The sequence below is a fragment of the Pagrus major genome, chromosome 22, assembly GCF_040436345.1.
Source record: "Pagrus major chromosome 22, Pma_NU_1.0".
Lineage (NCBI taxonomy): Eukaryota > Metazoa > Chordata > Actinopteri > Spariformes > Sparidae > Pagrus > Pagrus major.
The window spans coordinates 10,646,522-10,662,971 of record NC_133236.1 but is presented as its reverse complement, the minus strand read 5'-3'; the positions used below and the strand labels follow the sequence as shown (position 1 = coordinate 10,662,971).

The 16,450-nt window shown below is 39.2% G+C and overlaps 1 protein-coding gene across 1 annotated transcript in view; it reads right to left on the bottom strand.

The window, feature by feature from the left end:
* msraa (methionine sulfoxide reductase Aa) overlaps positions 1-16,450 on the bottom strand; it is a 43,285-nt gene that overhangs the window by 10,772 nt on the left and 16,063 nt on the right. The window contains exons 2-5 of the mRNA XM_073493285.1: positions 11,039-11,107; positions 9,432-9,551; positions 2,703-2,807; positions 1,001-1,107 (exon numbers count right to left, since the gene is read on the bottom strand). Of these exons, the coding sequence (XP_073349386.1) occupies positions 1,001-1,107; positions 2,703-2,807; positions 9,432-9,551; positions 11,039-11,107 (401 nt within the window). The remainder of the gene's footprint in view (positions 1-1,000; positions 1,108-2,702; positions 2,808-9,431; positions 9,552-11,038; positions 11,108-16,450) is intronic.

The window sequence follows — 16,450 nt, the reverse complement described above, 5'->3', positions numbered from 1 at the left end:
GTCATTCATCATTATTAAAGACCATGTTTTGGTCATGCGACCTTCATCAGTTGGCTGATCTTCCAAGGTTGGATGACAAAACATGGTCTTTAATAAAGCTGATGACTAGCTCCCCTGCTAAAGCCCATGCCTCAACTTCAAATCCACCCTGCGGCTTTTGCTGCATGATGTAAAATTTTAGCCGTCTGTAACTGAAGTTGAAAAGGAGTCAATAGTGAATAGTCTAAAAAAGACGTCAAGAAAACTTTCATTCTGGCTCTCCACTGGACGTCTTTTCAACGCTGTAAAAGACGTTGGAAAGACGTCTTTTGGATATGTTTTTCCTCCGTGGGACGCTTTCTGGTTGTTAATCTACTCAAGTGCTTCAACCAAGGAACCAGACTTTGTTTCCATTAGATCATGAATACAGTGTGCGATTAGTTCAGAGACTTCAGCAGCGATGGAGGGAGAACGAGTAAAACAAAGAGCAGAGAGACTGCAAGAGACAAATCCTGCTTGAGGAAAAGATTTAGAAAGAAAAGGAGGGGTGATCAAGAGAGAAAAGGAAGTCTAATGAAGACAAGACTACACTAGAATAGAATAGAAAAGAATAGAGTAACCTCCTCTTCGTCAGTTTCCATGGCAACAAGCCCTGTTGGTGGGATAGTGGTGCAAAAGTCTCAGCGGGAGAGAGTTCAACAGAGGGAGTGTGTGAACATCTTTCGTGTGTGTGTGTGTGTGTGTGTGTGACATTTGCCATATATGTCCATATGCTTTTAGAGTCAAAACACACACACACACACACACACACAAACACACACACAGATATCAATTATATTTCAGCATTCATTCTGCTGATGCCAAAAAACCTCTGAGTGTTTCAGAGACTCAAAGAAAGAGGGATGGGCAGCAGAGGGGGATGCTGGGAAATGGAGTCAGAGGAAAAAAAGAGGAGTCCAGATTGTATGGAAAGAGAGATGGAGAGAGAAGAGAGGACTGATGGATGAATATATGTGTGTACCTTCTGGTATTCATCTTTGGAGGCCAGAGCTTCGTCGAGATGCTGCTTTGTGTAGGTGTAGATAGCAGAGCGGTACGTCGTCCCAACATCATTCCCCTGTCGCATCCCTGAACACACACACACACACACATACACGCACACGCACACGCACACGCACACACACACACACACACACACACAAATGTGAAAATGAAAATTTCAGCTGACGTGGGGAGCCTTCGTCTTCAGTTGTTGGCAGAAGCAGCATCACATCATCTGAAAACAACAGCTGACAGCATTTCCAAAAATATAACTTGTCTGTCTTGGCAGAACTGAGAGCTGTTTTTGACTGCGAGCTGATCATTTCATCACGTATCCTTTCATCATTTCAGCGTCAGCTTGTTAGACTGTCAAGCACCATGTTTGGTTTGCTCAAAGGTTTGAGTCACTCGAGTAGTGTGGCTCTAGAGGTCAGTCAATCTGTCAATCCGACACAACATCGAACATGAAGTATTCTTGTTACAGACATTTATGATCCACAGAGTTTCAGACCTGATGCTGGTGATCTTGTGACCGACCAACAGGTCAAATTTCCACATTTGATATCATGACAAGATTCAACTGAAACTAACAATTCTCATCGGCTTTACCTGTGTTTGCTAAAATTAGCATGCTAACATGTTTTACCAAGTTACATGATAAACATCAACATATCAAGAAGCTACATTATATGTATGAATTAACTTGTTTCTATGGGTATTTGCTCCAAATTGTATGACAAACATTACATGTTAACATCCTAATATTAGCATGCTAGCAATCAATGTTGAATGCTGAATGTTGCTTAATACTGTAACATTATAAATAAGCTTGTTGAAAAGTCAACATGCTACGAATTACATGATAAACATCAACATGTTAAGATGCTAATACTCGTATGCTAGCAATTTAATATGCTACATGTTGTTAGATATTGTCAACAAATGAACTGTGACCATGTTAAAATGCTATTGTTAGCTTCTTAACATGTTAAACGTACAAAGTTTTTATCTAGACGTGCTAAGGGCAACACTGAACTGGACTCTCCTCCTTCACGAAGGAGGGTCTTCATGAATTTAAAGTAATTCCAGATAACATTCAATTAGCACTTGCAGGTAAAATGACCCGGATGACCAAAAATCTTCACCGACATGCTGAATTGTCAGCATATTAACATCCAATACTTACACACTTTTCTGGTGTGTAATGAGTATTGCAGTCTCATTGCTAAAACAGGACAAGTTTGGATGAATTTAGATTAGGAGTGCAAATATAACTCTGTGAAGGTGCAAGAATAAAAATATCAATCAAACGATTTCCAAAATCTAAAATTAGCATAGCTAGCATAGCATCAGACTTGTAGTCTTGTTCTTATTAAGATTTCCCCCAAAGGTACAGCACATGAAAAATATGAAAAATATATGACTTGTGACTAAGTTCCTCTGCCATCCAAACCATTGTTGTTGGTGGTGCTATTTAATATAATTTCATCAAATCAAAGAAAAGGGAAGCGAAAAAGAAAATAACATTTCATCCAGTCTGAGGAAATATATCAACAGATAAATATTTGTAGTGTTGCCTGTATTAAAGCACTTTTTCATGAAGTTCATCAATTGAAACGATCTCTCTGTTCTCCTTCAGGAGTTTGGTTATGAGTGTACAGTATCTGTGGCTGAGGTCGTACCTTGAGTCGGGTCGTGGCTCTCCCAGAAAACTCTGAGCAGGTTGGCAAAACTGATCTTCTCTGGATGGAAGACGACTCTCACCACCTCAGTTTGACCTGTCATACCTGCAAAATACAACACCAGTGAGTTCATGTGTGTTTACTGTCTATTAGTCAATTGAAATAATTAACAATTAGAATTAATGTTCATTTCGGTCATCATCTAAAATGTCAAACATTTGCTGCTTCCAGCTTCTTAAATGTGAGCATTTGCTGCTTTTCTCCATCATTTAAGACAGTAGATGAAGAGTTTTTGGGTTTTGGACAAAATAATCAATTTGAAGACGTCACTTTTGTCGACTACGTGATGAATCATCAGATAAATCAATAATAAAAATAAACATTCATTGCAGCCCTACGATTAATTAACTGATATAAATGTGGCTTTCATCACAAATGTCTGAGATCCCTCAAATGCTCAGCTTAGGAACATTTTTCTATAACAAGTATTTCTTTTCTTTCTGGGATGTTTTCATGTATTGAGCTTTCAAATAAAAGGTTCAATCCATCATTTTCGTCCCCTTTGTATGAAAATGAATGTAAGAAAAAATATAAAGAAATTCTTCTTGCAGCTAACAAAACAAGCTCAACTCAAGGTCAACTTTCTCGCTTCATCCAGACCATTGACCCATCATGACAGAACTTGTTCAACCTTTTCATTATTAGGATTTATTTGTTGAGATGCCATCAAACAGTCCTGGAAATGCTCATGGTAGAAAGCTCCAGTACAAGTGGACCTTGAGTTGAGAGTTGGCAACTGCTGTTTACAAGGTCAAGACAAACTATCAAGCTCAACTTTTAAGCCAACATGGATACAAAAGTCCTAAAAGTGCTCAGATGAATAGAAAGTTTGACCACTAAATTTCCATGACAGCTGCTGATGAAGACTGTGTCTGGAGCAAATGCTTGTAGATTTTAGAAACATATCAAATCAACACCAGCCAAAATAAGAGTTATTGCCCTTGAAAAGCTCGTTTGAGTCCGAAGCTGAATGTTCGACCATCACAAACGATCAGTCCTGCAGACGGACCGATAGCAGCTGGTGTTGGTAATGAGTGTGACCCATTACTCTGCACCTCATCTTCCTCTCGTCCCTCATGCTACCTCCATTCCTCTCTCTCTCTCTCTCTCTCTCTCTCTGTCTTATTACTTTTTTAATATCAGGAGTTATGGATTCCTACATTAGATATTGGCGAATGGAGACAAAGCAGCGGTCGATATTAAATTAATGCCTCACCGGGCCAATCTCGCAGGAATAAATTCATCTCGGACAGGACCAGAAATAAAGTAGTAGTGGTTGGAAGCAGAGCAGAGGAAGACGCTGCAGAGCTGTTGTGCACATAATGTTAATTTACTGTAATCGTATCTTATATTCTCATTATGTCACATGAGCAACTGACTGTTTGACAGCGTGTGTGTTTGATAGTTAACCGCGAGTCTCATGTACGGATCCAACAAAACCCTGAGAGTGAAGGCGATTAGATCTAAAGCAACGACAGCAAATACTAATATAAAGCATACATTTTTTAAAACTAGAGCTGATAAAACAGCTGGGATATCGATACCAAACACAATCTTCCTGGTACTTTTCCTCGAGTAGTGAGTATCGAGTGTTTTTTTCTAGAAAACACTTTTGTTAATTTAAAACAATATTAGTTGATTTTTTCTAACACAAAACTGACAAGTCTCCTGGTGATATAACTGTAGCTAATGTGTTGGTAAGATTATTGAGTAACATTATCATTCATTTAGAGTCATGTTTCTCACCACATGATGACGGGAAGTCCAATCTTTCCTCTAATTTAAGCTCTGTTTTTTGTCACCACCACCTCAAGTTGAAAAAATATAGTATTTGGCTCTTTATCAGCTAAATTCTCCACCATGTTCACCAGCTAGATGCAAACTACAGATGCTAAAGAGTGGAAAATGAGGGTTGCCAGCCTGTCACCACTTTTATCTGCTTTTACATCTGTATGAAAGACTAACTGAATCTCTAAACTCACATTTCATTCTGTCTTGAGAAAAACTGGTTGTCTTTGCGCTGTGGGGCCAACAATAATGCCACTTTGAAACACTTGAGGTGGGAAAAGCTGTCCGTTTCCACTTTGAATGTTGCCAGAAGGAAACATAAATTCATTGTTTTGAAATATTACAGTCAAAAACTGGCTCAATGACTCTCTGACTAACACAGAATTATAGGAAAATACTAATTAGTATTTAATGCAAACTTTCTGTCAGTTTCCGACACTTGGACATATTTTGATCAGCACTAATAAAAGTATTAAGGCTTAATAATTGAATGATGTAATGATGAAATGATATGTAAGTGATATTTGATAGAAGACGTATTAATTGATTGACTTTATTATGTCAGTTCTTTGTTAAAATCTAATGTTTATTAGTTAGTATGGTATTAATTACTTTGTGATATTTCTCTTCATTTTGTTTTATACCAATGTAAAAATAACCATGTTTGACTGGAGATGAAGTGAAGCTTTGAAAATAATGAGAGACAAAAGCTGCAAATGAGAAGAATAATGAAAAGTGTGGGAGGACTTTCAAATCTCGTAATTCTACCTGTGTTTTCTACAAAAAGAAAAAAACGTGCAAATTTAATCAGCACAATCTGAACCGACACGGATCCGACTGTCAATATTTAACCAACAATGAATATGCAGATCAATCTTCTCTTTTTTCCGTCTCTCCTGGAGATGATTAGAGTCATGTTTCACCGCTCTGTTAAAAAAAAACTGTGCTAATTAAAAAACAAACATCCAGCAGTTCAAACCAGGTTCACATGTAGTTGGTAATGAAACAATTTTGTGTAGAGCAGAGGAGTTTAAAGAGACCAGCAGGCTAGTTTAGTATAAAGTCTTATGGTGGGAATAAATAATCTATGGTTTATTTAAACAATAGGCAAAATGTGTACCACAATTCTGCTTCACAGGAATGGTATTATGAAATGTATGAAGTTTACAGATATATTTTTATACAAAATGTAATCCTACAGATTGTTGGTCTTGTAGTGATTGAAGATGAAGCAACCAAATCTGCAGAAAATTAGAGCAGTAGAAAATGCATGCCTACAATAGAAAGTGACCTGTAAGTTTTGTTGCTGAAAACGCTCCACCACAGACAAATCACAAATCACACACTGAGCTCGTGTTCTCAAGCATTTCACATATATTCATGTGTTACTTTACCCAGATTTACCAAATCAGCATGCAAGAAAAATGCAAGAAAACTGGGTCAGTGGATGTTTCCTGGATGAAATGTGTCCATATAACTAACTAGTATATTTCTTATCATTACCATCTCTAAAATATCTGTCAATTAATCAGTTCATTATTTCGGCCCACAAGAATTAAAAGAGACTCTATCTCGACAACTACTGGAAGGATTGTCATCAAATTTTGTCGAGGCAATCATGGCCTGCAGAACATAAAGCAGAGTGACTTTGTGGCTTTAAGTGACATGTCTCCGGATGGACTGCCATGAAACTTGTTATAGACATTTATTAAGATTCGACTGAGCAGCGGGGGATTATGTTATGTCATCAATACTAGTGCTATTACCTTAAACTGGCAATAGACAACTTTTTTGCTTTAACTTATCATTCTGAACTAAATACTAATTGCACAGTGTAACAGCTGTAGAAAAATGATTCCATCTATGCGTAGACTGGTTCCCTATAAACCTTGCTTTCACTATGCTATTCAGTCTGCCACCAGGCTGGATTGAAGGAGTGGACTGGAAGAGTGTCTGCAATTGTGTAACCATAACAGGAAGAGGCACTGTTTCACCTGGTCACTATCCCCAGGTATTGGAACAACTGGAATAACTGTGGAAACTCTTAAGAACGTTGTTATGGTGTTATGGGGCCCATAGATTTGTTCCGCACTAGAGACTTCCACCAAACCGAGCCGGCTCACTTAAATAGAAATAAAATAATTTAATCTTTTGGGTCTTCTCGACTTTCCCAATTTTATTGGACCGAATGGCTTAACTTATGATAGTGAAAGACAAGTCACTTTGCGGAGGTTGTGACACTCAAAGAAATGTATCCACCGTTTTACAGCCGCTCCTCTCACAATGTACACAGTTTGGCCACTATGAAAGTTGGCTTCAAAACCCAGCGCTCTTCCTGGGGAGAGCGGCAACAATTAACACCCCAGGGAAATGCTGGCGAAGGTGGTGTGAGGGGTTTAAAATAGATCAACTCTCACTTCGTCTAACCTTTAGGGATAGACGAAGTTGTCCGCCTTATCTGCAAACAGGTAGATTTGGTTGCTTAACTCCATCGTCAGACAAATCACAAATCCTACAGCAAAACTTTGAGAACTTTGAGTATTAAATTCCAATACTTTGGTTTCCGTCTAAAAATACCCACACTGCTATCAGCTGCACTTTGTGTTTATTGCTAATTAACAAATGTCGGAATGCTAACATGCTAATATAAGATGGTAAACAGAGCTAACAAGCACTTCTGGGCCTAAGAAAAACCTTTGGTCATACTCTAATTTATGGCATCTCTTCTTTTACTGATTATTGTATTCATTATCATTACATTTGTCGTGTTTTGCCCAGTATCATTTTCACAGTTACACAATTGCTGCCAGTAAAAACTACAACATCAAACTGCTGTCTTCACCCATGACTGGAAGTGTGTTATCTTGCTGCACCGACATGGGCAGTAAGGACAGAAAATATTAATGCAACGAAACTTTTCAGCCTGTTTGACAGTAATTTGTTTATGTTAAGTGTCTGGAGGAATAAAACTCAGTTAGAAAGAAACAGAGACAGGTGGTGGTGGTGCAGGTCTAATGATGGATTCACTCTGTACTGGCTGGCTGGAGGAATCACGGGGAGGTCTGGACATGCATCACACAGAAATACACAAATAAACGCACACACACACACAAGCACAGTCTGCTCAGAGTGGTCAGGCATCAATAGCAGCCTTATCCATGCCCCAGTATAATAGGGCCTGGGGGAAATTATTCACTCTTCTGTTTATGTGTGTCTTGTTTTCACAATCTATTGACTCTCAGTAGACAACAAACTGCCCAGTACACTCTGTGAGATAAGATAGGTAAGATAATCCTTTATTAATCCCACCGCGGGAAAAATTGCAGTGTTACAGCAGGAATGGGGATACTGCAGTACTGTAGCAAGAAGAAGATATAATAAGAAGTCCACAGACGCACCGGTTGAATTCACATTATTGCACGTAGGAAATACTGCACCGGTTTAGTATACATTAATATCACACATGAATGAAGTTGTCAGTTTCGGTGTGTGTGGTGGGAGGAGTGTTGATTGTCAAGTCCGATTGAAGCAGGATGGAACGACAGAGTTTCTGGGTCTGAAAAGTGAAGCCGAAGTGGAGTGCCACTGGTTGCAAGAAGAAGTCAGATTCTATCTAAGCTCATGAGAAAATTACCCTATTTCTCACTTGATGTATGACCTCAGTAAACAGTTTCCTAATGAGTTTATGGTCTCAATCTGTAGTTTAGAGTCTTCTTCAATACAACATGATGTTCACTTAGTAAATTAAGGTCCCATTTTGAGTAAAATAGATGATAAAGCAGGGTATGCTTTAAGGGGTGGCTACCTTGTGATTGACAAGTCACTACCACAGCGCTTCCTTGGGTTCTCAGTCAGATCCAATCAGGATATCCTTCCCGGCTCCACCCTCTTGTCCAAATATGGTCACTTTTGGTTCCAAAAAACAAGATGGCGATGGCCATAATGGGGATGCACGATATATATTGAACAGATAAATTACCGGCCCAATAATGGAAGATTTACATAATCGGTTATCAGCAGATAAAGAAATTATAGTGGATAAATGTAGCTGATAATACGAAGCCCATTGCTTTTGACGACTTAAGAAATGCAGCATCTACACACAGTAGCTGGTGGTATGCACCTTTAAAGTTGTTTTGTGAGCAGCCAATAAAAACAGAGAACAACAAACATGCTGTTAATCGTATCGGCTGAAAAAAAAATCCCTATTGTGCATCCCTCGCCGTAACGCCAAACTCAAGGGTGGAACTTCTTCTCAGTCAGGGAGTTCACTTCTGCCACCACCTTTACTAAGTCAAGGGGGCTTTCTAGGACAGAGCTGGTCTTCTTAACCAGTGGGTCGATCTCTTCCTGTTACTTAAATGACACTCCAAGTGACCTCAATCTACTCAGCAAATCCAGTCTGTTCTGGCCTTTCTTATATCATTTTAACACCGACACTGCAAGTTGACAAGTTTTTGCTTCCCTCTCTGGTGAGTAATTTTCTACATCCAAAACTGTCTAGAAAACAAGGATCAGCAGAAAGCAGCATGGCAGCCAGTGACAACGTTACGCTTGTTACTGTTTTTATGACTTTTACTTCAGCCTCTTTCAAACACAGCACCAGCTGAATGATGTTCTGAGTGCTGCTTCAACAGAGACAGATGGAAAACCATTGACGCACAAAGTTCCCTTTCCCACTGAAGACAAAAGTCAGATGTTATTGGGTGTTAGTGGGATTTTTGCCTTTAACTCAAAGTGCATTTGTCAGTCCAGTTTATTATTCAGCTGACCACCTCGGTACCGACATCAATCATCAATTCCCCGGATGTTCACTAGTTTTGGAGGTGAGTGTTGAGATGTGTCAGTGTATGTGTGTGTGTGCGTGTATGCAGAAGCTACCTGTGCAGACTTCCTTGTAGGTGGGGTTGGATGTGTACCCTCCTGCGTAGCCCACTTGGGTGGAATACACGCCCTTTTGTCTCCAGAACTTCCTCTCTGCTCCCCAGAAGCAGCCCATACCTTCAAGAAAAGATATCAAAACTATGACAAACCTGTAACATTACAGCACAGAGAGGGCCGGGCCACACTATGCATCACAGTTGTGAAGTATTTATTTACATTAAGAGCTTATTCAATTAATCATTTCAATCATCTTTACACTTTCTTTGTCTTTCTTTGTCATACATAACTGCAAATTGAATGACTTCAGGTTTTACTAGCTTATTAGCAGTAATTCAGGAACAACAACCAAACTGAAAGTATTTCTGTGGCATCAGAGAAAGTAGGAACTGCATTTTTTGTGCTACTTTTAAGTATTTCAAGAAAATAACGTACAGATTAATCAATGATGGAAAAAAATGTTAGTTGCAGCCCTAAATATAGATAGATATAGTCAAGTTTATCGGGTTATAAAAACTGTAAATATAAAAATTTAATAAATGACTGAATAAATACATCAATATGCCATTTCGTGCATAAATACAGCAAGCTAAAAAAATATAAAATATAAAATAATAAATAATAAATATAAGAGCAGAAAAAAGTCATCAACATCTTCTGAGCTAAAAGATGTAAACATTGTGTTATGTTGCAGCCCAGCAGACATATTTCAGCACCATGGACACTCAGCTAAAACAGATTATATTATTTCTCTGTGTGTCTATTTAAAAAAAGTTGATTTTAGTGCTTATACAGGACATTAACTTAGTGATATATGTACGACAAAATACAGATGTGACTCAACTGTTTAAACTCATATAGAAATGCCATCTAGCTCTTCTCTTCTTCCTTCGCCATCTTGCTGACAAACCTTGCAGTCACCACCAAACTGACACCACTTAATCTGAGGGTAATGGCTGTCTGGGGTTTAATCTGACTGCACAAATGATGTGAATGCATGGCCCATGTATCCAGGACGCCACCTGATTGGTCTAATGTTCACATGCTGAGTGTGAATGCATAGCAGGTTTAAATAAAATTATTCTTCTTTACAGCTGTAACGATTCATCTATGAGTCATCAACTATTAAATGAATTGCTAACTATTTTGGTAATTGATAAATCGGTTATAGTTATTATTTCAGGAGGAAAACAAGTCAGAATTCTCTGATTCCAGCTTTGTAATTGTGAATATTTGCTGGTTTCTTTCCTCCTCTATGACAGTAAACTGAGTATCTTTGGGATGTGGACAAAACAAGATATTTGAGGACATCATCTTGGTCTTTGGGAAACACTGACAGATATTTTTTTACCATTTACCAACTTATTGATAAATCGTGAAAATAGTCAACAGATTAATCAACAATGAAAATAATCGTTAGTTGCAGCCCTTGTTTTCTCATTTGTTTACTGTGATGTGTTAATTGTGCATGTTAATGTCATGGTGATGATGAAAATACAATTTATATGTCAGCGCAAATGTCTATTATGGAAAACAAATGGTGAAGTCATACTATCACGGTCCAAACTGCCTTTATTTCCTTGTACATTTGACGTGAGGACACTCACCGAACATGACCATGTCTGTCCCCTCTGGGAAAGGTGGAACGGTCCTGTTTCCGTTCACATCATGTTTGGCTGCATGAGAAAGAGACACAGAGACAGAATGAGGTTAACATTAAAGTAATAAGTAACAAGTAAAGTAATAAGAGAAGATCAAACAGAACATGGCATGTAGATGATTACAACACATATACAGTATATTAACACCTGAGCTTCATTTTGATTACAGTGAGCTCGAACTGCATGAGATTCAAATGATTCCCAAACAGCTCGCCAGATGTACGATATATTTTGGATACAATTTTCATAAGACTCCTCCACCAAAACACAAAAACTAAAGTACTGAATCCCCCTGAGGCGCACACACACACACACACACACACACACACACACACACACACACACACACACACACACACACACAGTGACCCACTTTAACAGTGGCGAGCAGCTCTGCTTAATTTCATACGAGCTGCATTCACTCCAATCAACACGGAGCCAGAGGTGCACGAGGACCCATTTGAGGCCACCCAGCCACCTGGCGGAGCTGGAGGCAGTGTGTGTGTGTGTGTGTGTGTGTGTGTGTGTGTGTGTGTGTGTGTGAGTACACATGTGTGAGCGCGTGCTGTGTGTGAGTGTGCGTGTGTGTGTCTGTGTACAGATGGTGTGCGGTACAATGCTGTGGGGGAGGGAGATGGATTAAAATAAATGGGATGGGGTAGAATGAGAATGAACCCAACATCTGGATCCCCCCCTCCTTACCCCTTCTCTACACACACACACACACACACACACAAACACACAGACACACACACACACACACACACACACACACACACACACACAGTCTTCATGCATGGAAGCATAATTGTTGTGTGGGGCAGCATGCCTATAGACAAAGCAGCCAGATGGACACTGCCAACCAATCAGCAGCCCTCCAAACACACAAACACACACGCACACACACACACACGCACACACACACACACACACACACACACACACACACACACACACACAATCAAAGCATTATTTGTGAGGAACACTTCATGACGATCAGATTCAGTATTCTCAATTCACTGTGTTCAGATCATCTAAACTTGGTGCACACACAAACACACAAACACGCACACACATCATCTGAATGTGTGTGCGTTGTCCTTGTTTGTCTGATTACTCAAGCAGCCTTTCATCAGCAGACAGACAAACAGGCAGACAGGCAGACAGCGTCAGAAGGACTGTCTGAAGGTTTCTGTCAGTCTGTCAGAAACACAGTCTTGTTTTCTCTGTCTTCTGGGGGATGAAGGTTTGGAGCCGCTGCAGCCATTTTCCATCTTTACAGTCCGACTGGTACTTAAGCTTCACATCATGATGATGTTTGATTTTTCTGTCAGAGTCCGTAGCAAACAAGCACGTTCACTTACATCTGGACAGTATGGTTTTTAAGGGCCCAGGCATCTCTGTAACACTACAATGCTTCATTTATTCTGTACATTGAGACATATTCTACCTTTTTTTAGTATTATTACAGCTCCTGCGATTTGGATATTTCACTTGGTCATATTGCATGTTTGATACAAATAGATGTAATCCATCATGCCTCACAAGAGATTAAAATGTGAGTAAAATTAGGGATGCATGACAAATTATCTGCCTGATGTTGGGAAATGTATATAATCAGCTAAGAAGAAGGAGAAAGAGAAGAAGGAGAAGAAGAAGAAGAAGAAGTAATGCACCTGGGTAGAGCTACACAGTGTGCACTAGACAACCAAACATTTTGTTGCCAGTGTGGACGTTTTTCACAGTTTCAGAGGAAGACAACATGATTGCAATTTGCTAAACATGTTCCAGAAGGCTTTTCAGGGAGGAGGGAAATGTGTGCTAGTGTGTACACAACAAATCTTATTAGAGCTCTGTGGCATATTAAATCATCCACCTTTGCTTTTCTTACCGTCAGGTGTGTATAAACCACAGGTCAACTTCTTTTTACAATACAAAAACGTGAGATTATTAGTTTCATATTGGTATCAGCCATTAAAAGCAGGTAATTATCTGTTATTGGGATCCTCTGAAAAAAATCCATATCGAAATCCAAAATTAAAATCAACCTGTGATTCCTGCGTGATATTTTGCATTTAAGTGATCAGCACAAACTGGACTTCAGTCCAAAAAGCATCTGCCTTTAGGAACTGAAAATGTAAGATCCTGCATCTTAATACAGCTACAGATACTCTTCGTCCTCCTCCCTCCTCCTCCCACATTATCCTCTGTGTGTGTTAGTAATGGCTGCCTTCAGGGACCAGCAAAGGCATGTTCATTACTGGCTACAGACACACACACGTAGGCGCACACACATACACTGAGAGATAAACAATTTAAATGTAAATGTCAGTGGGGAAAGACAATAAGTCCAGACAGAATACTAATGAGTCTTACAGCTTGCTTCGTTTGTGTGTGTGTGTGTGTGTGTGTGAGTGTGAGTGTGAGTGTGTGTGTGTGTGTGTGTGGAGAGCATGATGAAGAGAAAACAAAATCCGGAAGCAGAAGAAACAGATCAGTCCTACTGTACCTCTAAGGACATCTGAAGGCTCTGAAATGTAAACACCTTTCCTTTATAACCACTGTTATCATCATAGATAACAGACACACACACGTACAGTTCCTTCTGGAAGATCAGAGTTAGAGCTGATGAAAACACAATCTCTTGATCGATATTTAGTGGTGAGTTTGCGTTCGTTATAACGGGCTGCTTTCCTGCACAAGACATGGTGTTTCTGACTCGTGTTTAAGTTCCCACAGAACCGACGCAGCACAAGCATTCGAAAGAAAAAGTTACAAAATACCTGAGAGGATAATAAAAGTCATAAAATTGACTTTTTTTTCAAAACTATTAATTGATTATCACAATAATTGGTGATTAATTTAATAATTCACAACTAATTGATTTAATTGTGGCTGCGACAGATAGCAGCCCCAACATAAATCTGTGTTGCTAAAGGAATGAGTAAAGCATTTTGGTAAACACATTTTTTTCGCTCCCTTTCTGCACATTAATTGGGTCATTCCAGAATTGGAGGACATTTGGGCTTCGGAATTTTCGGAAGCCCAAATGTCCTCCAATTCTGGAAGGACAGAATTTTCAGAAAGTAAACAAGTAAAGTTTTTTTTTTAAGTATTTATATTATTCTGGAAATATGCATAACAGGGTTGCGTGAGGTAGAGGGAGACATTCAAGCAAGGCTGACAATGTTATAAAAATATGAAAAATATAAGAGAGGACATACCTTTGCTCTACCCATGCTGTTGGGAAACTGTTTGATGATGTCACTTCCAGTCTATCGTGTGGCTAACCCTTTTCTTCTTCTTTTACCATGCTAAAAAGTTTAAGGTAACAGGGTTGCATGCAAGTTGTGGGACACGGGTTTCTTGCATAATAATACTTATTTGAAACATTGTGTTTTATTAAAAAGATGTTTCCCCATCTACAAGAGACATCTATGAACAAAACAATACAAAAGAAAGTAGATTTAAATGTCATTTTGACAGTTTTTATTGGAGTTCAATTTGGTCACCAAGGGTGTGGGACAAGAGAAAAATAGCATATTAGGGGGTACTCCAGACTTATTTGATATTTTAAAAAATATTTTCAAATTATTTTTTCTCCCAGTTTATTTAGAGTTGGTCTCTGAACATGTAAAAGTTACACAACAACTGCATGCTTTTGTATTTTGTAAATTTATTATTTGAAATTTCATGGGTGGGACGTAAAATGTCCTCCAATTTTGGAATGGCCCAATTGACAAAATGGATAACACTCTCACGTCGGTGTATTAAGAATGGAGCTAGAACCAGGAGGTGATTATCTTAGCTCAGCATAAAGACTGGAATCAGAGGGACACAGCTAGCATGGCTCTGTCAAAAGCACACAAATCCACATTATCGACACATCTGAAGTTCACTAATGGGGTGGATGATGGTTACAATGTGTTTCTGAATCTGAGGTAATGTGTCCCCCCAGAGTTGCCGTAATGCCAAGCTAAAGTTAGCTCACCACTGTAGTCACCACTGTGTCGCACTGACCCACTTATCTCATCTCCGACACACGCCCCCCGTGTCGGATTGAAAATAGTCTTCGTATTCACCACGTGTCTGACACTGCTAAGCCAAGAAAACATAAATAACGGCATGAATCAAGGAAACATGAGCAGCGCTGAAAATAATGCAACCAAGTGTCTTGGGATCATCAAAGCTGCATTACGCAGCAACAATCTTTTTTTCATTTTCTCTCAGATCACAAATGCCAACAACTCCTGTTTTACAGCAAATCTGAGGAGACGCCACATATTGTGCTCTCTGGTGAAGAGCATTTTAAATCATGAGGTCATGACAGTCAGGGCTCAGTGATCGATGTCTGTGATCCATCAGCGATGGAAGGTGGCATCGTCTGTTGGCCAGCCATATTCATTTGTATCCCTTTGGTTTAATCCATGGACAGAAATGTAAAATTAATCTCATCACCCAGCACGTCTGCACAGCGTCACTGCATATATTGTAGTAATGGTTGCTAGTGCAGCAACTACAGTAGGGGTGGGCAATCTGACGATTTTAGATCTTGACTGATCCTCAAGGCGTACACAACCAATTTTCAGGTGACCTGTAGAGATCGAGGTTTTGAATTAGTTATTTTTCTTGGTTCCAAGCTTTCTATAAACTCACTGACTAGCAGATTCACGCTACATTAACAAAAAATAGAGGGCAACAAAATGTCTATGCTGATTGGATGAAACCTCACGTGGTTCTTCATCGTATTGCGGAAGTTTTGTATATGACGAGCTTGTGCTAAAACATAATCTCCAGTGTGATGTTGTGTTGTAATGGTGCCAATGGAGGAATTCTGAGGCTATTTCCAGTCTGGTTGTGGTCTACAGGACATTTTAAAAATTAAGAAAGAATATCACAAATTAGATCATGGAATCATTAGTGCCATTAAGTAGATTATGATATGTTTCCTAGACGCATCAGGGACGGGATCTTTCACTGGACACAACCCAAAACAGCAACAAAGACTGGTACTGTGAATCAGATTTGGCTTTGAGAACCACTATCTTGTCAGTGGGGATCACAAATCTTCTGTTTTTGATTTCAAGCACATCCTGATGCAGTTTTGTCCAAGAAGCAACTGGTAAATAAAGCAAATACACTACATAATAAAAGCCACATGAGGCTGAGACGAGGGATAAATAATTTTCCCCAACGCAAGAGAGAAATAAAGAAGGAGATAGAAAATTACCACCTTTTCAAAAACATTCATTAATATTCTACAGTTATCTTCCCTCTGACGCACACACACCACACACACACACACACACACACACACACGATACACATTCTGTATATATGGAGGCATTTTTCTGGAGA